Source organism: Stegostoma tigrinum, chromosome 8, assembly GCF_030684315.1.
Source record: "Stegostoma tigrinum isolate sSteTig4 chromosome 8, sSteTig4.hap1, whole genome shotgun sequence".
Lineage (NCBI taxonomy): Eukaryota > Metazoa > Chordata > Chondrichthyes > Orectolobiformes > Stegostomatidae > Stegostoma > Stegostoma tigrinum.
In genome coordinates, this window is record NC_081361.1 from 79773882 (window position 1) to 79798216 (window position 24335).

Below are 24335 nucleotides of genomic sequence, written 5' to 3' on the forward strand. Positions count from 1 at the left end.
CATACACGTCACCTCTGACCCCTGGCCCCGTCGCCCGGAACCGGAAACCGGGAGGTAGCGGCTGGGGTTGCCATGCAGGTAAGGGGTCGTCAGCGGGACTGGATCGTCCCCTTGAGCTCGACCCTCACAGTAACTCATTTGTCGGAGGAAATCACTTCCACTCGTGTTCCCCCCCCGCCCGAATCCATCCCGTTTTCCCCTCGCAGTGTAGAGACTTTCAGTCCTCAGCTCGTCATGGCATTTGTGGGCTGGAGACTCGAAGAGAGCAGGACAGGCTAAGCAGGCACATCAGCTCTGGACTTGATCAGTGTGTGTGTTAACTACGAGAACATCGAGATTTACGATGAGGCTGTGCGTCACGTTAGTTAGGCCGCAGCTGAACTGTGCGCATTTTTGGTCGCTGTGCGGTAGGAAAGATGTGATTGTGCTGCAGAGCGCGTAGAGGAAGTTTCACCAGGATCAAAAACGGCTGTTGCTGGGAAAACTCAGCAGGTATGGCAGCATCTGTGGCGAGGAAGCGGAGTTAAAGTTCGAGTCCAGTGACCCTTCTTCAGAACTGATTCACCGGGACGTTGCCTCGGCTGGAGTGATTTAGCTCTGAAGAGAGGAAAGACAGGCTGGGGTTGTTTCAGAGCAGAGAACAGTGATCCACCTTATTCAGGTGTATAAATGTTTGAAGGGTAGATAGAGAGGAACTTTTCCCCTTAGCAGAGGAGTCAATAACCAGGGGTGCAGTTCTACAGAAAGCAGCAGGAAATTTATAGACTAATTGAGGAATTTTTTTTCACTGAGGGTGGTTGGTATCTGAAGCTCTCTGCCCTGAAGGGTGGTAGAAGTGGAAAACCTCAATTAATTTAAGAAGTATTTAGATGAGTACTTGAAATGTCGTAGCATACAAGGCTTCATGCCACATGTTGAAAACTGGGATTACAGTAGATAGATGCTTTGTGACCAGCATTAGCATGACGAGTTGTAGTGCCTCTTTCCATCATAGAATCCTACAGTGTGGAAGCGGTCCATTGTGTTATCCCAACCAAACTGCTGTCCCATAACCCTGCATTTCCCGTGGCTAACCCATCTATAGCCTCCATATCCCTGGACACTATGGGCAATTTAACATTGCCAGTCTACCTAACATGCACATCTTTAGACAGTGGGAGGAAACCAAAACACCCAGAGGAAACCCATGCAGACTCAACACTGACAGCTGCCAGAAGGTGGAATTGAGCCCAAGTCCCTGGCAGTAGGAGACAACATTGCTAACCGCAGCCGTTGTGCCACTGCATGTAGTAAAAATGCCAAGACTTTGTGGGATTTTGCTGTGTGCAAATTTCGCTGCTGCATTTCTGACATTAAGTGACTGCACATCATTTCCAGCATCTGCAATGTCTTTTGATTTCAATATAAAATATCATAAAGGCACTTTAGGAGATGTGGTGTGCATAGAAAGGGCTTTATGATAGAGATCAATTGGAAATGTGGGTGGAGAAATGGTGTTTAATCCAGACAAATGTGGGGTAATGCATTTTGGGAAATCAAATACAAGAAAAAGCATACAATTAATGGTAACACCCTGAGGAGCATGGATACACAGAGGGATCTTGGAGTCCAAGTCCATGGCTCCCTGAAAGTAGCAACACAAGTGAATAAGATGGTAAAGAAGGCATACAGAATGCCTCCCTTCATTGGTTGGGACATTAAGTATAAAATATGGCAAGTCACGTTGCAGCTGTATAAGACTTAAGACTTTCTTTAGGCCACATTTAAACTATTATGTGCAGTTCTGGTCTCGACACTGTGAGAAGGATGTGGAAACTTTGGTGAGGTTGTAAAAGAGGCTTACCATAAAGAAGGGAACAGACCCAAAACGTCACCTTTCCTGCTCCTCTGATGCTGCCTGCCCTGCTGTGTTCATCCAGCTCTACACCTTGTTACCTTTACCATGATATCATCTGGATTGGAGAGTATTAGCTATGAGGAGAGATTGGACAAACTTGGATGGTTTTCACTTGAGCTTTGGAGGCTGAGGTGCAACCTAATAAAAGTATATAAAAATAGGAGAAGCATGGATAGGGTGGATAGTCAGGGTCTTTTGCATGCATGGAAATGTCAAATACTACGGGGAGCAAATGTTTAAGTTGAGAGGGGGAAAGATTTGTACAGGGTGGTAGGTGCTTGGAACATGCTGCCGAGGAGGTGGTAGTAGCAGATATGTTTACAAACTTTAAGAAGTGTTTAAGCAGATACGTGAACAGGCAGGATGTAGAGGGTTACAGATGATGTGGCAGCATCAAAGCTGGTAAAGACATTTTGCTCCAAAGGGCCTTGTTTCTATGCTGTACTGTACTATGAATGCAAGTCTAGTTCTTCAAAGGAAGAAGTACTTGCATCTATGCTGCACTTTTCACTATCTCAGTCTTAATGCAGCTCTGCAGGATGTTACAGTGGAAGCAAAATATTACAGATGCAAAAAATCAGATCCTAGAGAAATGAAGTGTAGGCCCTATTGTTCTGTAGGAAATGCAGCAACCAATTAGTGCAGAGTCAAAAATAGAAATTGCTGGAAAAGCTCAGCAGGACTGGCAGCATCTGTGGAGAGTAAGCAGTTAACTTTTTGGGCTAAGTGACCCTTTCTCAGTTCTCAGGGTCACTCCAAAAGTTAACTCTGATTTCCCTCCACAGATGCTGCCAGACCTGCTGAGCTTTTCCGGCAATTTCAATTTTGTCTCTGACTTACAGCATCCATAGTTCTTTTGGTTTTTAATTAGTGCAGATTGCTTGACAATGTGATAGTGACCGGATAGTGTTTGCTGAGATTAGTTGGAGGATAATTGTTGGCCAAGACACTGGGGATGGTGCTTGTTTTTCTCATGGTGTCATTTTTATTTGTGTTCATCCAGTAGCTCCGAACTTTAACATATTATCTGAAAGACCTCATCTCTGATAGTACTGTGCTGGGTGTTATCCTAGATTTGTGTTTTAACATCTGGAGTGGGACCAAGTGAAACACCTTTTGACTCACTCAAGAGTACTACAAACTGCTGCAATTGATACATACTTTTATATAAATTCTGTAAATGGTGCAAGATGTCATTAAACACCACGCAGTGGTCAGGCGTGCAATTTTTTGTCAGAAACTGAAATTGATTCAGTTAGATTCACCAACTTTAGGTACATTTAAGTCATCATTGGACAAGCATATGGACATACGTGGAATAGTGCAGGTTAGATGGGCTTGAGATCGGTATGACAGGTCAGCACAACATTGAGGGCCGAAGGGCCTGTACTGTGCTGTAATGTTCTATGTTCTAAACAAATTTGCTTGTCTGTTAGTGAATTTCAAATTTTTAAACAAAAACATCTAGTTTATTTTGACAAGCTGTGTCAACAAACTTTAGTGATGTATGAAACCTCACTTCAGTGACCAGAAGATGTAGGAGCAAATTTAGGCCATTTGACCTCTAGAGTCTGTTCCACCATTCAATGAGATAGTCCTCAAATCCATTTTGTGCCTTTTCGCTTTAACCCTTGATTCCCCCACCGATTGAAAAAAATCTGTCTATATCAGCCTTAAGGACTCAGCTTCTACAGCACTCAGCAGTAAAACATTTCACTGCCATCAGAGGAAACCCCTCCTTATCTCTCTTAAATGAGCAATTCCTTACTTTGTGATGACATCACTTAACTTTAGATTCTCCCAGAAGGGAAAAGTACCATTTAGGGGTTTTATGGATAAATGCTGGAAAACCATTTTTTCCAGTAAAGTCACTTCTATTTTTCTTCATTTATTTTTCAGTGGTTTGCATTCTATACAATTTGTGTGGATTGTTATACCCATGTGGTTTTATAGAATGAGTGGCTGATAGTGAATTGAGCCTTACTGTACAGCGCTATCTTTAGGAGTGTATCAGGAATCAATTAAGTTGCCAGTGTTTGGATTCTTCATGCATGAAGAACTATACAAGATATAGAGAAAGTGACACAGTATCATCTGTTGTGTTGGGTACACTTGAAAGAAGTACTGTATCTGAAGAATGGCATCAATAATGTTATGCAGAAGTCCATTGGTTAGTTTGGAAAATGGTTGGATGGCATCAGGATGCTTTGAAGTGGTGTTAATCAGCATCTGAGTTCAATGTTTAGGTACCAAATTTGCTTTGGTATCTAAATACATCGACAGACACCAATTGCCAAGACTTAACACTGAGGGAACTGTGTTTTTAAAAAGCAAGTCAAGGCTACATTTTGGTAAGACCTTTTATTTTTAGAATCGTGTTGACAGAAACTTCAGCAGGCAGTGTTAAAGCTGTAGTGAGACAGATATTTGCTAGATCTACGTTTTAGCAGAAAAAGAAGAGTTCAGCGACTCCCAAATTAAAAGAAACAATCTTAATTGTATACAATATACAAATGAAATCATGTTTATTCCTGACACAGAAGATAAACTGTACCAGATTTTGGATAGAGCAGTGAATTAGAAGAAAACACTGACCAGAAACTGGAAACAAACAATTCTAGTAGACTCCCAAAAGAAAAATCAGGCCAGAATTCAAGGTCAAAGAAAAGGGTAAAAATGTAAACAGTTGATAAATTATCACCTCAGAAATATGTTAATATTAGAAGTAAAAAGGTCTGACCCAGGAAATAAAATGAAGGGTTGGAATGCTCAAATATGCATTTCAAAAAAAGGAGAAAATTACTTGGGTACAGAAACAAAATCACAATTTGGAATGCTCTGTTACACCAATTCTGATATTTGGAAACAGGTATTGGATGATCAGCAAAGCAATAGAGAGAAGAATTAAGTCTGCAGAGTGGTGTTTTTTTTAAGCCAAATAATTCAGTTGTCTCATGGAAGTTACAATACCAATGAAGGGTGCAAGCAAACTCTGACACTGAAAGAATAAGCAGTGCAAGGTAGTTGGAATTTCTTAGGCACATAATAAAATTTAGAAAGTCTGATGCTGATGTGATCACTCATAAGAGTGATCAAGGCAGACAAAGAATTAACTTTCTAAAGAACTTTGCAAACTTATTGAACGTACCAGCAAAGATGATCCATGTTGGATCAAGATAAAGTAGCCAACACACTTTCAGGACATGTCACCTATGGAAAAAGAAAAATGGAATCACTTTCCAAAAACTGTGTGTAACTGACCCATACAGTCTGTGTCCCATGTTAATTCTAGTTTTGTTTGATGTTAACAGAGTTGGTCGTTGCTGTATTTGGTTATAATGCTGTGGCCTTAGGAAGAAAATATCAGCCATCATTGCCAATTCTGATCACTGTTGTATGTTTGGTTTTTGATTGAGGACAAGGCTGCACCAAATGCTGCCAGAATTGAAGTTGTTAGCACTGCTGCCTCAGTGCCGGAGACATTGATTCACTTGTGTGTGGGGTTTGCGCGTTTTCCCCATATCTGCATGGGTTTCCTCCATGTGCTCCGGTTTTCTCCCACAGTTCAGGGATGTGCAAGTTAGAAGAATTGGCCATGCTAAATAGTCCGTAGTGTCCAAGGATGTGCAGTTTAGGTGGATTAGCCATGCAAAATGTGGGGTTACGGGGATAGAGTAGGGATCTGGGTCTGGAAGGGATGCTCTTCAGAGGGTCGGTATGGTCTCAATGGGCTAAATGGCATCTTTCCACATTGTATAGATTCTGTGATACAAAGGGGTTTACCTGTATTTACTGACCATTTCTTCATAAGTGTAGAACAACCTGCATTCAATGCCTAGGTACAGCAGCACCTTTAGAGCCAACCAAGAACGAGGTAAGAGGGGAAGAGAGGAGGAGTTCAGCAAAAAAGTTCATCACGTGTTTTCCATATCCCGAACATCCTTAAAGATTTTTCATCAGATTGACTGAATTTCATGCTTTGAACACACCATCTACAGATTCCTTGATCCGTGCAACTAGAGGAAGGAAGATTTATAGTGAATTGGCCTGTAAAAGATACTGCATCTTATTAAAATTCTATGGTAACTTTCCATAGCCACAAGAAGAAAAGCAGCTGGAGGCATCTCTTGACGCCATCATCAGTCGAGTGGCTGATTTGAAAAGCTCTTTAGCAGCTTTCATCCTCAAATTAGAGAATGAATTTGAACGAATGAACTGGTAAGATTTCCTTCTGATTGTGCTATGCTGTGCAGTTGCTTGTAGTGTATGGTTTTTTGTCTCTCTTTGAATTGGTCTGTATGTAAGAGTATGTGGGAACTGAGGTAACCACTGTTGGTGGAATTGCTGCTGAAATCAGTTGTATGCATGAAATCAGAATCATTATAGTGCCAAGGGAAGCCACTAAAATGATCATATCTAGCTGTTTGACAATTTAACTTAGTGCCAGTCTCTTATTTTTCCCCATAACGGTGCTTATTGTTTCAAATTAAATAATCATCTAAGATCTCTTGAGTACACCAATTGAATCTCCTTCTACGATGCTTCCAGGCAGTCCTTTGCAGAACCTAACTAATTGCCATGTGAAAAACATTTTTCACACCTCACATTTGCTTCTTTAGTTGAACACTTTAAGTTTGTGCTGTCTGGTTCTTGATCCTTCCAAGTTCACGTTCAATTAAGTATATTTTTTCTCATCACCTACAGTTTTTATAATAGTCTAGAACCTTCGTGGCTAAATTGTGCATCAGCCTCAATCTTGTGTTTTATCATGTCAGCCACTGCTTAATTGATAGTATATCACATTCACAGAGTCAGAAGTCTCACTCCAAGACGTCAACGCAAACATCAAAGCTGTGACTGCAGTAATGGAGGAATTCTGTACTGCCAGGAATACTGTCTTTCCAGTGAGATGTTAAGCCCAAGCCCATTTTATCCCCTCAGGTCATTGTAAAATAAATCCAAAGTCTCTACTTTTTAAAAGAGCAGGGTGCTTGTTCGCAGGTATTCTGGCCAACAGATTTTGATCATTATCAGAAGGTTTCAACACTAGTGCACAATTTGGCTGCCATATTTCCTATATTACTACAAGAAATACATTTTAAATCTGCCTCATTGTTTGTAAAGCTTTTGACTCTTTTGCTGTTGACCTATCATCATATTCAGTCACTTTTTATGCTTCTCTACAGGAGCCTGCGTGGCCATTTTTGACTTTTACCTTTTTTTATTGTGTTCGGACCTGAACTAAAGTATCAAAGGAGACAAGGGAAGATTATAAACCCATTAGTCTAAGCTTGAAGTGAAGCCCAATAAAGCATATTCCATTTAACATCCTTACCACCTAGATCTTCAACTTGCAATTTTGATGGTTTGCCGTAAACAATATTAACCTAATTTTTGCTGTCTTCAAATTCTGATTCATCCATACTACCAAAATTGACTGTTTTTACTACTGTCTAACAATTTGTTGTAAATTTTCCCAAAACCACGTTTACCTAATCTGCATTGCATCCACTGCAGGCCTTCAGTATTGGATAACTTTGCCCTGGTGTCTGGCCAGCTGAACACTTTGAATAAGCTCCTGAAAAATGAAAAAACACCACTGTTAAGAAATCAAGTCATCATTCCATTGCTGCTTTCTCCTGACCGTGATGATGAACTAATGGTAGGTTATGAATGCAGTAATATTAAAATAAAAAAACGCAGCTCATAGTTGGACAGTATCTGTGTAAAGAAAAGCAGTGTTAACATCTCAAGTGAACATCCTTCTGTCAAATCAAAGATCAGTACATTTTTAGATACAAAGGAATTCAAGGGAAGCAGAGTTACTTGCGGCATGTTGAAATGATGTGAAGGATAAAGTAGGCTTGAGGGCAAAATGGCCCACCGTTTCTTCTGTTTATTGTGTTCCCATGACAACAAAATGCTAGCGCTGGTTCAGCTGGTTTTATCTGCAGTTATTTCCAAGTTCATGTAGCAGGATGTTGATCAACAGTCTTTCCCAAAATGTGGGTGCAGTTGACTTCATCTGTACCTTGGGTTTCTCAGCATTAAAGCTTTAATGCTGAGAAACTCTTTTCCAGGAATGGGTGTGCAATTCATATTAATTGTAGAAAGCAGTACTGTGGAAAAACTGAGAACAATGAAATAAAGTATGTCTTGTGATCTGGACAACCTAGCTATAAATGATAGAACAAAACCCATCTTTGTGTTTTAACATATAGGAAGCCAACTACCACAGGTCAATCTGTTCCTATTTAAAGAAGCTCATGTGAATCTATAGTTAATTGTCACCATCTGCATTCAATTACTCAGTTAATATACTCAGCAAATTATGAAATGGGACAATCAACTGGATCAACGACCAAGATAATATCTGTATTCGCAACAGCAAACAAAGCTCGTTGAGATTCAAACATGAAAGTAGAGATTTGATTCTTCTGCAATCTCAAGATTTTATATTTAAGCATCTTGGACTTCAAAACGTAGTCAGGTTGGTGATTGGGGGATTTGGTTGTGCATGGTGGGCACTGTTTTCTGATAACTTTGTTAATAATGGTTAAGAATGTAAACCGTTAGCTCATTGCCCAAACATGCAGCATTAGATTATGGATTTTCACTTTCAATTGACCCAGTAATAGCTTTGATAAATGACTACATTTGTCTTTAGCTTTTAGCACTTACTTGGTCCAGATCGGATCATTCATTCTCACTACAGTAAACTGCTTTTCGTATATCATAAAATTTGCCGCAGTTCACCTCCACTTTGAGAGAAATGAGAGATGGACAATAAGTGTTGTGCCAGATAGCTCACATCTCGTGAAGCAATAATATGATTTACAGAGACAAGCAGTAAACGTTGAGTTCTAATTTATAATACATATATCTAGTAACAGCTCCTTAAAAGACACCGTTTTTCCCCCCTCAGTGTAAAGTAAATTGGCACATGTTCCTGTGCTTGAGCAGAACCAGGGAAATGTTAGTAGTCACTGTGAGGACTTAGCTGGCTTCCCATTCTTCCTTTAAGAGCTTCTTAATAACAAAACTCCTCGTTGTCAGGCATGATAATTTTTGAATATTATTTCAAGCAATTATGTCATCTTGAGAATCCAAATTCATATTTAGTCCAATAGTGTTACTCAACCCCATTAGAACTTCTGAACTCTTATCCTTTTGTCTTCTACTGATTATTCCTTTACGGTATTTTTAATAAACTTCATAAAATCACCCATAGCACAGATTTCATAATTAGACCAAATGATGTAAAAGTCAGATTGTATTGCTAATAAAATTAAATGTAAATCTATACCATTTTTGTAGGTTGATTTGGAACTTCTGAAAAGTGAAACTGCGGGCATTAGTAGCAGAGAATTCCTATAGTGCAGAACGAGGCCATTTGGCCCACGGAGTCTGCACTGGCCCTCTGAAGAACATCCCACCTACATATGATTAAAGAAAAACTCTAGCTAAAGTTGAAGAGACCCAAAATATTTATTCAGATATTTGCTTTCAATAGTTTCATATTTAATCACAACTTCTGTACAGTGCATAAGGAAGCAACTCAACCCATCAAGACTGCACTGACCCTCTGAAGACCATCCTACCTAGACCCACGCCATCCCTGTAACACCACATGTACCATGGCTTAGCCACCTAGTCTGGACACTACGGTATGAATTACCATGGCCAATTTACCTAATCTGCACATCTTTGCACTGTGGGAGGAAACCAGAGCACAACATGGACAATCACCCTAAGGTGAAATCAAACCCAGTTCCCTGGCACTGTGAGGCAGCAGTGCTAACCACTGAGCTACTGTATTTCTCTAACATACTTTCACTGCTGCCGTGGTCACGGCAACTCAGAATTTATTAATAGAGCTTAAATTCCGCCAGTTGCCGCGATGGGAATTGAACCCCTGTCCCTAGAGCAGAGATTCGACCTTATGGTTTCAAACCCAGCAACATCACCATTACGCCACAGATTTCCTTGTCTTTTGAAAGTCCAAAGAAGCTCTTTAGCAGCACTAGAAGGCAAAATGTGATACTAAAAAGGCTACCAAGATTGCTCAGATAAGTAGATTTTAAAGAGGGGGGAAGGGAAGAGCAGCAGAGTGGCTTGCAGGGGGGAGAATCACATAGCTTGGAATCCAGGCATCTTAACCTACAGTCGCTCTTAGTTCACCGATTACAACCAAGGGGGTGATAAAGAGACCAGGATTGGTGGAATAGATGGATCTCAGAAGGGTTGCAGGATAGTTATAGAGATAGTGAATGTTGAGAATTTGAAACAAGACTGAGAAATTCAAGATCAAGATGTGTTTAACATAGAGCCAGCAGAAGTCAGTTAGAGCCGGGGGCATGGATGGATGGGTGAATGGGAGTCGGTGTGCAAGTAAGGAATTGAGAAACAGAGTTTAGGATAACCCCCCACCCAGCTCACAAAGGGTAGTATGGGAACTTTGGGGCTGGAATACATTGTAACAGTCGACTCTGGAGGCAATGAAAGTATAAGTGGGGAGCTGCTGCAGCAGGTAAACTGAGACCGTGATGCAGTCGGAGGATATTACAGAAGTGAAAGTATGCAGTCCGAAGTTGCAGCTCAGAAAACCAACTGATAAGCAACTCTTCAGTCTCCAAGAAGGGTACATTAGCTCCCACCCAGCAGTTCTTTCCAGTTCAACAAGACACTATGGTTGAGTTGTTTGCCATTCTTGAGCACATGTTGGCAAAAGTCCTACAGCAGACAATAAACATCGGAGAGCATAGTCAAGCCTTCAAGGAAGGGGGAAGACATTTTGGTGATAAGTTCCAAATCAATTTAAGAAATGTAATGACTTGAAATGACAGAAGAAACATATTTTCTGACAATGCGTTATTAGACTTAAAACTCCAGGTAATTGAAAAGCTATGAAAACTGCAATTTTGTTCCTTTGTTTTTACTGCTTTGAAGAGAGTTAACAAATTATGTGGGAGTTTATTTGTATCAATCATTCAAAAGCCGTAAACCCACGTCTAAGATTTGAACAGAGAATCTATACTGGCGGTTCATAGTGTCACAGTGGCTTCCTGATGAAATGTTGAGGGATCCTGAATGCCTACTTGTGTCAATATAAAAAATCCTGTACCACCCTCCAGAGAAGATGAGGGAAGTTCTCCATTCATGATCCAACACTAATCATTCACTTCATTGTCATTTGGGACATCAAAGTATGAACTTTGCCTGCCATATTTACCTACAAAACAGTAATCAATCCTTCAAAAAAAATTAATTGGCTGTGAAATGGATTTATAACATCCTGAGATGAAGAAGCACACAAACATGTCCTTCCTTTGTGTGTATTCAAGTTGACCCGGTTGGGCATTTTTTTGAAGGTTTGAACATTATCTCCAAGTCCAAATTTAGGCCTTTGAACAAATTAACGTTTGAGCTGGCATGAAAGGGGGAAAGAGGTGGTTACGTTACATAGGTAGCAGAAAAGCAGTTCACATTTTTGTTTTAAGAGACATAACTAAATTTTAAAATTGCATTTTTTACCCTAGAGGATGTATGGTATCAAAATGCTTCAACTATGAGGGGCAAATTTTATACATAGCTGGTTTTCACCTGTGGAGTGGACTTCCTGAGGAAAAGGTGGATGTGGATAGAATTACAATGATTAAAAGACATTTGGATAAGGAGATGAATGGAAAAGGTTTGGAGGGAGGGATATGGGCCAGGGCAGGCAGGTGGGACTAAATTAGTGATCAGAGATAATGGGAACTGCAGATGCTGGAGAATCCAAGATAACAAAGTGTGGAGCTGGATGAACACAGCAGGCCAAGCAGCATCTCAGGAGCACAAAAGCTGACGTTTCGGGCCTAGACCTTTCATCAGAAAAGGGGATGGGGAGAGGATTCTGAAATAAATAGGGAGAGAGGGGGAGGCGACTGAAGATGGATAGAGGAAAAGATAGGTGGGGAGGAGAGTATGTGTGGGCAGGTAGAGAGGGGATAGGTCAGTCCGGGGAGGACGGACAGGCCAAGGCGGCGGGATGAGGTTAGTAGGTAGGAAATGGAGGTGCGGATTGAGGTGGGAGGAGGGGATAGGTGAGAGGAAGAACAGGTTAAGCAGGCTAGGACGAGCTGGACTGATTTTGGGCTGCAGTGGGGGAGGGGGTGGAGATTTTGAAGCTGGTGAAATCCACATTGAGCTGCAGGGTTCCCAAGCGGAATATGAGTTGCTGTTCCTGCAACCTACAGGTGGCATCATTATGGTGCTGCAGGAGGCCCAGGATGTACATGTCGTCTAAGGAATGGGAGGGGGAGTTGAAATGGTTCGCGACTGGGAGGTGCAGTTGTTTACTGCAAACCGAGCATAGGTGTTCTGCAAAGCGGTCCCCAAGCCTCCGCTTGGTTTCCCCAATGTAGAGGAAGCCACACCGGGTACAATGGATACAATATACCACATTGGCGGATGTGCAGGTGAACATCTGCTTGATGTGGAAAGTCATCTTGGGGCCTGGGATGGGGGTGAGGGAGGTGGTATGGGGGCAGGTGTAGCACTTCCTGCGGGTGCAGGAGAAAGTGCCGGGTGTGGTGGGGTTGGAGGGGAGTGTGGAGAAGACAAAGGAGTCGCGGAGAGAGTGGTCTCCCTGGAAGACAGACAAGGGTGGAGTGGGAAAAATGTCTTTGGTAGTGGGGTCGGATTGTAGATGGCAGAAGTGTCAGAGGATGATGCATTGTATCCGGAGGTTGGTGGGGCAGTATGAGGGGCCTAGGGGGATTCTCTTGGGGCAGTTATTGCAAGGGGAGGGGTGTGAGGGATAAGGTGCGGGAAATGCAGGGGACATGGTCAAGGGCGTTCTTGACCCCTGCAGGGGGTGGGGGGGGGAGTTGCGGTCCTTGAAGAACGAGGACATCTGGGATGTGCGGGAGTGGAATGCCTCATCCTGAGAGCAGATGCAGTGGAGGCGAAGGAATTGGGAGTAGGGGATGGAGTCCTCACATACCACCCCACCAACCTCCGGATACAACGCATCATCCTCCGACTCTTCCGCCATCTACAATCCTACCCCACCACCAAAGACATTTTTCCCACCCCACCCTTGTCTGCCTTTCGGCAGAATTTCAGAATCCTCTCCCCATCCCCCTTTTCTGATGAAGGGTCTAGGCCCAAAACGTCAGCTTTTGTGCTCCTGCGCTGCTGCTTGGCCTGCTGTGTTCATCCAGCTCCACACTTTGTTATCTGGGACTAAATTAGTTTGGGATTATGTTCAATATGTACTGGTTGGACTGAAGGATCTGCTCCGTGCCGTATGACTCTGACTAGCAACACCTTTTTCAATTCATTGTCTTTTTACCATAGAAATTAACAGAGGGTCGAGTTCCTGTTTTCAGTCATGAGGTAGTGCCTGATCATCTCCGGACCAAACCAGACCCAGAAGTAGAAGAACAGGAGAAACAATTGAGTGCAGAGGCAGCACGCTTGGCTCCTGATGTAGCTCAGGTATGACTTAATTTCTATTTAGAGTGATTATTGGTTTGCTAGTAATGAAAGCAAATCAGTAGAAGTAGCTAACAGTATGCAGGAAATGACAGCTAGGCACCTGAAGAAATCACATGCCATTATGATGACCATTATATCCAATGTAATCAATTAAACAATGCTGCAGAAAGATACAGAGGAGCACCATTGCACTTAATTTGGTATAAGTGCAGCAGAAGAAACGGAAGTCTCGTCCTGTCAGGTTGTTAAGAAGAGTATACGTTGGAGAGGACAGTGAGTGTCCTCAGTAGCCAAAAATTTAAGAACTATAACTTTATTGATCATCTACGTGTAAAATTGGGAAAGGCTGTCCCTAAAATTGCAATTTATGTTCTGTTGTTTAATTCTTACATTATATTTATATTGCAATATTGTATTTTAATTCATTCCTTAGTTAATATTTATCTATTCCCTGCGTCTTGAACTGAATTGACGATAGTAGAAACAAATTCAGTCGCAACTTGCGAGAGGGAACTGGATATACAGTATACTTGGAAAAGGAACAATTTGCAGGGCTGAGAGAGAAGACCAACGGTCTAGAACTAATTATATGTCTCTTTAAAACTAGCAGAATAGATTGCATAATCTTCTGTACTCTGTGGTAGTTCAGGAGAAGAAAACAGTTTGTAGCTGTGTACAACTGAGAATAAACCTACATATTGTAGAATGTGATAAACTTTGTTTCTATACGGTACATGACAGGCAGTATACTGTTCTATGTTCTACATTTAAATCTTCTTTTCTCCTTCAGTTTAATTATCTTCTTGCTGCTGCTGAAACCCATGGCAATGCCTTAAGCTTTGAAGCCCTGATTTCATAATTTCCATCTAACCTGGTCTCACCTACTTTGATTTGACATTTGAACTTGGCCAAGGAATTCACAGAACACATTTTTCTCACAAGTTCCAATATTTCAATACTCAACAAGATCCACTGCCTCTCTGTGCCACAGTATGCATTCCTGCTTTACAGTATCTGGCTACCTTTTGACCTTTCCTGTCTTATCTGTTTCACAAACTTTCTACAGCCTAGCTTTTTCCTCAGATTCTCAACTTCCGTGCATTCACTGTCGTGGATAAGTCACTTCCTAGTTCCCTGTTACACGAGTTGCTTTGGAAAGTTACTACTCAGTCCCTTTATGATTGCTTCAGTTCTTCATTCTAGTGCCCCACACCCCCTTCCCCTTATTTCTACTTTGTGTATCCGCTGTGTACTATTCCTAATTTGTAAAATTATATCTGAAATCTTTGCAATAAGGGAAACAAACTAAATGTAAGTTATCAAGTTCAGTATCTCATCATCTTTGACACAAGATGAAATAATATTTCTATTGTTATTTTAAGTTGCCTATTTTCTCCCACCGCAGAAACACATCCAGTCATTGAACAAAATGTGTGGCAACTTACTTGACAAACTTAACAGCACTCGGGAAGAACGGGAGTCTGAAAGTGGAGGTATGCAACACATTCTTTGTTATCGTGATAAGTAAAGAGCAGATAAAGAATTTTGTAATTGTTCCTGTGTATTTTCACAGAAGCATCTGAAATGTAGTCTGAAAGCCTCAAGAACCCAAATACATAGCAGAGAATCAAAACATTAGCTTATGACACCTTATTCAGTTGGATTTTAGGTATGAATGTTCGTTGTAAGATCAAGTCTCTATGATGAAAACATTGAAGTACTGTCAGTGGTGAGCTGCTGTAATCTCCTAGCATCTCTGAAGGAAAATGTTGAATTCTTAAATGTTGAATAGAAGAACATTCCTGAAATGGGCTACAAGAGTAATTTAGAGATGAATGATTTATAAATGTTGGCTCTTTATTGCTCAAGAATGGTTCTTTAAGCTGTCTGCTAATGTAATACTCTGAAGAGAAAACGCTGATCATCCCAGTTTATGTGACTACTTTACCAGCCTTCAAGAGAATTCAACAAAGCCACTCATCTGTAAAAGCTCTTCATATGGCTATCTAAATGTTGATGCAGACAGTATCTATTGGCTAATTTGAGGCCAGATCATTGTTAACAGTAAAATACCTTCATATGTTTGTGACCACGAATTAGACTGGTACCAATGTTCTGTCTAAACCTTTTGTGTATGGCCTACTAATTTTAATGTATGATACATTTGAGATTGCAGACATACATAAAATAATTATAGGGAGAAACCTTGAGTGGACTGTGCTATATTTATCTGACTGCTGTGCATTTGATCATGTGCACAGCTTAGTAGGTACATTGGTTAAAATCTATGCTGCACACATTTGCAATGTTCTTTATGTATTTTAGAACCAGATTAATGACCTTAACTTATCTGCATGGAATTAAAATTTAATGAAGTCATTTGAGCCAGAAGTGAGGTTTGGTTACCAGGAGAATCCAACAATCAAAATGAAATCAGCCTCATAATTATGAGGCTGCTTATGGCAGTTGAAGCAGATGAATAAAACAAGTTAATTTAACATCAAGTTCAGCAACAGACAGTTGTATTATTTCTGAATATCTTAGTCGATCAATTTTCAATGTGGAGAAAATTGTTGTGTAAAGATAGGCACCTTTAGCATACTTTATACATATTCTGATTAGGCCTAGTAAATAAAGGAAGTACATTGTGTGATGCTGAACATTGTAGAGTAGGAAGGTTCCAGGTTTAACCTGTGATCTTTGTTGAGGTAGCCAGTCTCAAGCAAAGTCCACTCAGTGACATTGCAATTAAAATTTTCATGCTTAGTCGAGTGTTCAATTCTTAACTTTTGTCCATTGATAACTCTAGAAATGTTGTGTGGATTATGGGTGAGGATGGGCTCTGGACTTGCTGTGAAAAACCGCCTGGCAATTTTTGTCCATGCATTGGCCTAACTGGCTATTGTTTACCTAGCACTAGAGAGTAACCACTGTCAAGGTCACCTTACCTCAGCATAAGCTCCAATTTCAAAAAAAGAATGGGTAAGGGAAACATCGAAATTTCCTCAAGTACGGTAATTAATATGTTGACCGTAAAACTATGGAAAGTTCAGATGTTGATGTTCTTATAACCATTAGGTTTCTTGACATTGAATAATGTTCTTGATTTTCTGGTATTGTTGTCTTTAGGTGAGATTTTTTAACATACTTCTAAAATTTTATTTCTCTCTAGCTTCCCGTCAGAATAAACAGACCTTTAACCCAGCAGATACTAATGCTTTATTGGCAGCTATTGGATTTGGGAAAGGATTGTCCAAACCAATTAGACCAACTCCCCAAGGTGGTCCAGTATCATCAGGTCAGCCTGTGGCAGGTGCTGGTCTCCAGGGTGGTCCAAGTATAGCACAGGTGTCCATACAAAGTGGGCCCAACCAACAGGGAATGCAAGGCCAGGTTCCACCACAGCAAGGTCAGCCAGGTAAGTGAGACAAATGCTATCTCAGTATTCCACTTTATAGCTAGAAAACTGAAGAAATCACAATTGCTACAATTATTTATACTACATGTAACCACTATAATGGAAATCAAAATTAAACTTTAGAGAGATTTGTGAGCTCATTGAGGGAAGTTTGATTTCACTTTAGCACACATATTTTCAAAGTTGGATGATGTTTTCTGTGTTTTACACATGATGCAGCTCTGGAAGTTAAGTGTAATGTTCATATTGTTCCAAAAATCTTCCTTTGAAATCAATCTTGCAGAGTCTACCAGTTAAACACGAGGTGAAGCACAGCAAAAGTAATTACATTTCTGTAATGCCTTATCATAGGTATCAGCCTTCGCAGGATGAGATGACTATTGCTGAGTGAAAAGATCATTAGTTCAAGCCCTGGTTTAGAAACTTGATTGTAATTTCCTGACTGACACTTCAGTGCTGGACTTGAGGGATTTTCCATCAGAGGTGTTATCTTTTACACAAGACATTAAATTATACCTTGTCTCCCTTCAGGTAGTAAAGGATCCTAAAGTACCAGTTAACTATTTATTCCTCAATCAAAATTACTAAAGCAGACTGTCTGGTTCTGCTTCTTATTACTGTTTGAGAGAACATTCTATCTGAAATTAGACTGATGCATTTCCTTGCAATGAAAACAGTGGCTCGAGGACCACTTGGCTTTAGAGCATCCTGAAGTTATGAAATGAACTATATAAATGTAACAGCCTTTTCAGGTAACATCATAAAATTTTAAGATTTTGAACGAGGTCAACTATGATGATCCAGACAGAGGGTTAAAGTAGCAAATGTTGTTTAAAAAAAAAGACCTTTAGAAAAATAGAAGCTAGGTGAATATTCCCATATTGCAGAGAACACTCTTGACGGTGGGAGGTTGGGGAGCCCACCTGGCAATTAGTACGTATCCTGCTATCATTGTCGATAACAAAGTGTGAAGCTGGATGAACACAGCAGCCAAGCAGCATCTTAGGAGCACAAAAGCTGACATTTCGGGCCTAGACCCTTCATCCAGCTTCACACTTTGTTAAAGAAGATTACAGCACAGTACAGGCCCTTCAGCCCTCAGTGTTGTCCCGAGCTGCCATACCAATCTGAAGCCCATCTAACCTACACTATTCCATGTACATCCATATGCTTGTCCAATGATGACTTAAATGCACTTAAAGTTGGCGAATCCAGCTTATCTTGAATTCTCCAGCATCTGCAGTTCGCATCATCTCTGATCACAATTTTAACCTCACTGTGAAGCCTCTTCCAGGATGCCTAACCTGAAGGAGTTACCCTCCTCCCTCCGGACCAACCTCAGGGAAGCTCTCTGATGAAGGGCCTAGGCCCAAAACATCAGCTTTTGTGCTCCTATGATGCTGCTTGGCCTGCGGTGTTCATCCAGCTCCACACTTTGTTATCTGCTATCATTGTACGCCTGGTTGCCAATTAACAAAGGTAAATTGGGACTTTGGTCAGAGGCTAACCACTCTCTAGTATCAACAACGCCTCTAGAAGTTACTGTCAGTACCCCAATGGTGTCAACAGGAAGCATGGATTCAATCCAGCAACTAAGATCCTCCTTTGTTGTGAAGCACCCCCACCCACCAAACCACGACCACCTGCACAACCAATAAATGCGAAATCTGCCAGGCTGGGTTCTTCAGGAGCTTTTTGAGAGCCACTTTCTCATTTTCGCTAACACATTTATTAGAATTCTGAAGCCCAGAGGAGACCCATTGAATCTGCACTTACCTTTCTAAATTAATCCTACTTTCAAGCATTTGGCCCACAGCTTTGAGTGTTATGACTTTTTCAAATCCATGCCCCCTCAATCTTATGCTCCTCAATCAGATCCCCCCTGAGCCTTCTCTGCTCTAAGGAAAACACCCTGAGCTTATCCACCCTAACTTCATAGCTCCATCCCAGGGAATGTCCTGGTGAATTTCCTCTGCACCCCTCCAATGTAATCACATCCTTCCCATAGTAAGGATCAGAACTGCATACAGCACTCTAGTTGTGGTCTAATCAAAGTTTTGCACAGCTGCAACATCACCTTTCTCCTGTCATAATTTATGCCATGACTGATAAAGGCAAGGCTCCTGTGTACCTTCCTAACCAGCCGATTAACCTGTCCTAACAAGATGTAGAGCTGGATGAACACGGCAGGCCGAGCAGGAAAGATGACGTTTCGAGTTGAGACTCTTCTTCAGAAATGGGGGAGGGGAAGGGGATTCTGAAATAAATAGGGAGACAGGGGAAGGCGGATAAAAGGTGGATAAAAGAGAAGGTCTTCCACATCAAACAGATATTCACCTGCACATCTGCTGATGTGGTTTACTGTGTCCGCTGTTCCTGTTGTGGCCTCCTCTACATTGAGGAAACCAAGCAGAGGCTTGGGGACCTCTTTGTGGAGCACCTACGCTGGCTTCACAACAAACAGCTACACCTCCCAGTCGTGAGCCATTTCAACTCCCCGTCCCGTTCCTTGGACAACATGTCCAAACTGGGCCTCCTGCATTACCACAATGATGCCACCCAAAGGCTGCAAGAACAGCATCTCATATTTTGCTTGGGACCCCTGCAGCCCAAGGGTATCAATGTGGACTTCACAAGCTTCTAAATTTCCCCTCCCCGACCCCTTCCCAGAATCAGACCAGCTTGTCCCTGCTTTCCTAACCATTCCTCCCACCTCAAGCCCCACCCCCATCTCCTACCCACTAGCCTCATCCCGCCTCCTTGACCTGTTTGTCCTCCCTGGACCAACCTATCCCCTCGTTAACTCCCCATCGATGTTCACCTTTACTGACTCCAAACCCGCCACTTTGACCTGTCTGTCTCCTCTCCACCTATCTTCTCCGCCTCCCCCCCCCCCTATTTATTTCAGAATCCCTTTCCCCTCCCCCATTTCTGAAGAAGGGTCTCAGCCCGAAACATCAGCTTTCCTGCTCCTCTAATGCTGCTTGGCCTGCTGTGTTCATCCAGCTCTACATCTTGTTATCTCAGATTCTCCAGCATCACCAGTTCCTACTATCTCCATTAACCTGTCCTACCACTTTTAGGGATCTGATGACAAGAACCACAGGATACTGAGGTATCTGAGCTTCCTAGTCGTGTTCTGCTATTCATCGAGTACTCCATTGTCTTGTAACTTCTTCTAAAGTGAATCATCTCAAACTTCAATGTTGCGCTCTATCTGTCACTGAATATTTGACCAACCTGTCTATATCCTCCTGTAACCTAAGACCTTCCTCACTTTTAACCAACAATTAATCTTTGTGTCATCTGCAAACTTACTTAACATTCTCTGCAGATTATCATCAACATTGTTTACGTATATCACGAACAAGAAGCAACCCAGCACTGATCCCTGAGGTAGGCCAAAGGGTGTTTTCCTTCAGTCACAGGAACAACCTTCTACCATCACTATCTGTCTGCTACCACTGAGCTAATTTTGGATCCATCTTGCCAAGTTACCCTGGATCCCATGTACTTTAACTTTCTTTCACAGCCTTCAGTGTGGTTCTCCAGTAGTTTCCTTAGCACTAATTGAGACTCAGTGGTCTATAATTCCCTGGTTTATCCATGACACTCTTCTTGAAAAGTGGAACCATATTACCTGTCCTCCCGTTCTGTGGCATCCCCATGCCAGATAAGAATTAAAATTTGGGTCAGAGCCCCTGTAATTTCCTGACTCACCTCCCAGCATGACTTGGGGATTTGTTCACTTTTAAGCCTATCAGAGCTCCAATATCTCCTCGCTCTCTCTGTCAGTCTGCTCAAGAAACTCGGAGCACGCCACAGTTTAGGTTATTAAGTGATGCAATCACATAGTAACATTGCTTCATTTGTTTGTGTTGATGTACGAGGTATTTGGAGTCGCACAGAAGCAGAATTAGTTTTCAAAAATATCAATATTTATCAACCATCCATTGAATTTAAACCCTCAGCACATCAAGAAAACATTGATTGCTGAGACATCACAGGATTTAAATTGGCAGAAGGCAACAGGCATAAGTTAGCAACAGAAGTTTTTCTTTCTCAAGGTAATTTGATATACACTTCACATATAAAGCCATTAGTCTGTGTTCACTGCTAATATGTTTCCATATTTCCATTGCATGTTTACAAAACTTGAAAATTTTGAATTGCTAGTTACTGCCCTTTTAACCACACCTCAGATTTCGGTCTCAAAATTTTAAAATTTAGCAATAATGTGTTCAATATGATGGAAGGCACTATTTCTCTTCCACCACCACTGAACATAGTAGCTCCTGAACATATGTAACCCTTGAGCTAGTGAGTCCACATTAATTTGCCAGTCATTTAATATCTTTTCTAGCTCCTAGTTAGCTGGGTGTTCTTTTGTTGAACAGTTTGAACCAGCGTCCCTTTTCAGCCTCCCTCTCTCCTTCCCCACCATTGCAGCTACTACTTCTGTATCAATTTAACGTCTCACCCCCATACCCTAACACCGTCCTACCATCTCTCCCTGTTCTGGTGCCCTATTTTGTTCTCTCCCCTACCCAGTATGGACATGCATACCTCTTTCAGTCCCACCGTTCCATCCCAGATGCCCTGACAGCCCCAGATTAAACAGCAACCGGCTCTATTATCCTCAACTACCAGTTCTGGGCAGATCCTCTTCCAGATACTCTCTCGTTGCCGGTACTTACATAGTTAACTGCGCTCTTCTGCTCCAATCACAGTTGTTTCTCTCCTGCATTTAGTGCTAATGGGCTTACTCATGAGTCCGTCAGCAGCAAGTACAGGTAACTACCTGCATTTGATTGGAGGAGCAGCTCCTCTGTTCCCTTTTATTCTCCTTACGGGGTGACTTTTTCAGATTTGTTGCCTGTGAGTGAATGTTTCCAGGACCCTCAGGGAATTGAAGTGCGATTCACTGACCTCTTTTATGTATTTGAGAATTGATGAGCATCTCCTGCGATCAGTTAAATCCTGGTGGCATTTGGATGATGCCCTTAATTGGAAATTCATTGCCTACATTGAACATCATTTGTGGGCAAGCTGCCCTAAGTTAGTGCTGCTGTGGTTAAAATTCCTGAGCTGGCATGAGTGGGCATGATGCCTCAATTTTATAGGGCCCTGCCTCAGACATGTTGGGGTAGTGGGGGCATGGTTGCATAAACTCCAGTCTGAGAAATAAACAAAGCATTGAAACAAATAGGAAGTGATTTTGAAAAACAGTAAATGTTTTGAGACTTTGAGGATATAACAAGTAGAGGATAGGTATATTTATCAATTGCAATGATTTGTTTTCGTATTTTCTGTTCTTATTGTGCAGAATTCATTCTAGAATTCTTACAGTTGTGATTGTTAGAGATAACATGAAAATATATTTAAGCAAAACAAACAATATAAACCAAAATAAAAACCAAGGCCCATGATTTACAGAAAATGTTATTTTTAGATCAGTTACCATGAATGCTATATTTAAGTGTAAACTAATACTTAAATGTACTTAAACTTCATATTTCTCTCTCTCAGGTAAGATGCCAAGCACCATAAAAACCAACATCAAGTCTGCATCAATGCATCCGTATCAAAGATGAACACTGAAATTTAACATGACAAAGGCTGTCGAGTAGTTACAATTGAATATCTGCAAATCTCAACAAGGAAACCTAAGTCACGTGCAATAAGAGTTAGTCCACAAAGTACAGAACCAACTTTAAAAAGGGATGTTGTCGTAAATTGATTATTTTGTCGTGCATGGAACAGCCAGCAGTCAAAATGTTGTTTTGTTGGCTGATCAAGAAGCCTGTGCTCAGAGAATCTGCAGTACTAGGTGTTTTTTTTTCTGAACTTGGTGAAATTGTACACTTCAATGGAAGTGATTTAATGATCTTGCATGTAAAACAAACATTTGCCTGTCATTTCTGAACCTCAACAAGGTTCATACAAGGGATAGTCCAGTAATCACTAAATCTGCTCCTACTGGTGTTCTGCAGGTAGGTAAATTGTGCAATTAAAAATGATAATTTTTTAATCATTTTTGATTGGAGTGGATTACAGTTAGTTGTTTTTTAACCAGAAGGTTATTAATAATTTGTACATGATTGAATCTTGCAGAGTGCAAAATATTACAGTTTTAGGTCTAACTTTTAACAATAACCACAATAATGCAAATTGACTGCCGTAGTATGTGAGCAAGTGTGGAAATACTGAGCTCTGGCAGAATTGAAATCAATATGAGATAGTAGGAACTGCAGATGCTGGAGAGTCTGAGATAACAAGGTGTAGAGCTGGGTGAACACAGCAGGCCAAGCAGCATCAGAGGAACAGGAAGGCTGATATTTCGGGCCTAGACCGTTCTTCAGAAATGAAGAAAGTTTGAAGAAGGTTCGAGGCCGGAAACGTCAGCCTTCTTGCTCCTCTGATGCTGCTTGGCCTGCTGTGTTCATACAGCTCTACACCTTATTATCTGAAATCAATATGAATCAGGGCAGAACTTTCTTCTGATTGGAGGCATGCAAAGCACGAAGAAAGCTGGCTACGGTTATTGGACACCAATAACCTCAGACACCATGAGCCTCAGGACATCACTACAAGAGCTCCAGAGTATCTTGGGCCCAACCACCTTGGTTGGATAATGATTGCATAATGGTTAATACGATTCACAGCTCGTCTCATACTGAGCAGTCCATGTCCAGGTCTTTTTGCATGTGGATAACATATATGCTTAGCTGATTAAGTGGTAAGTAGTATTTCTGTCCAGGGCCAATCAATGTTTTCTAATATGAGTGAAATGTAACCATCACCCCAAGCCACTTATTGTTCTCGCCACCAGTGAATCCCTCAGCATCAACATCCTCAGACTGAAAACTCATTAGAAATTAACTGCCCACGCATAAATACTGAAACTGCAAGAGCAAGCCAGAGTTGGAGAATTAAGCAGTGGGAAACTAAGCTGATTCTGCAAAGCATGTCTGCCACCCATGAAGTACAAATCAGGGGAGTGAGGAATATTCTCCAGTTGCCTGAATGAGTGCAGCCCCAATAGTTGAGAAGCTTAACATCATCCAGAACAAGGCAGTTCATTTGGTGAGGGATGACTTATTTGAAGTGCATACAGCTCCTGAACCATATACAACACGGAAGCAGATCCTTCGGTCCAACTTCCACGCCGACCAGATATCCTAAATTAACCTCGTCCCGTTTGCCAGCATTTGTTCCATTTTTCTCTAAACTCCTATTCATATACCCACCCAGATGCCATTTAAATGCTGTGATTGTACCCTCCGCCACTTCCTCTGGCAGCTTATTCCATGCATGCATCGCTCTCTGTGTGAAAACATTGCCCCTTAGGTCGCTTTTAAATCTTTCCCCTCTCAGCGTAAACCTATGCCCTCTAGTTTTGGACTACTACACCCCTGGGAAAAGACCTTGTCTATTCACCCTATCCATGCCCCTCGTGATATTATAAATCTCTATAAGGTCATCCTGTCCACTGCTCCAGGGAAAATAGCCACAGTCTGTACAGCCTCCCCGTAT

General features: G+C 41.5%; 1 protein-coding gene across 4 annotated transcripts; it reads left to right on the forward strand.

Annotated features, from left to right (window-relative positions):
- The first annotated feature begins 31 nt into the window (after positions 1–31).
- On the forward strand, positions 32–22835 carry med8 (mediator complex subunit 8). Of its 4 annotated transcripts, none has more exons than XM_048538816.1 (7): positions 32–78; positions 5896–6115; positions 7415–7559; positions 13241–13381; positions 14787–14874; positions 16554–16799; positions 22329–22835. In XM_048538816.1, the coding sequence occupies exons 2-7, from the start codon at positions 6108–6110 to the stop codon at positions 22391–22393; spliced, it is 693 nt and encodes a 230-aa protein (XP_048394773.1). In that variant the 5' UTR covers positions 32–78; positions 5896–6107; the 3' UTR covers positions 22394–22835. The 4 variants fall into 4 exon arrangements, with proteins under 4 accessions (XP_048394773.1, XP_048394772.1, XP_048394775.1 ...); XM_048538815.1 differs by having other exon boundaries at positions 40–78; positions 5994–6115; XM_048538818.1 differs by lacking the exon at positions 32–78 and adding an exon at positions 88–492.
- The last annotated feature ends 1500 nt before the right edge of the window (positions 22836–24335 follow it).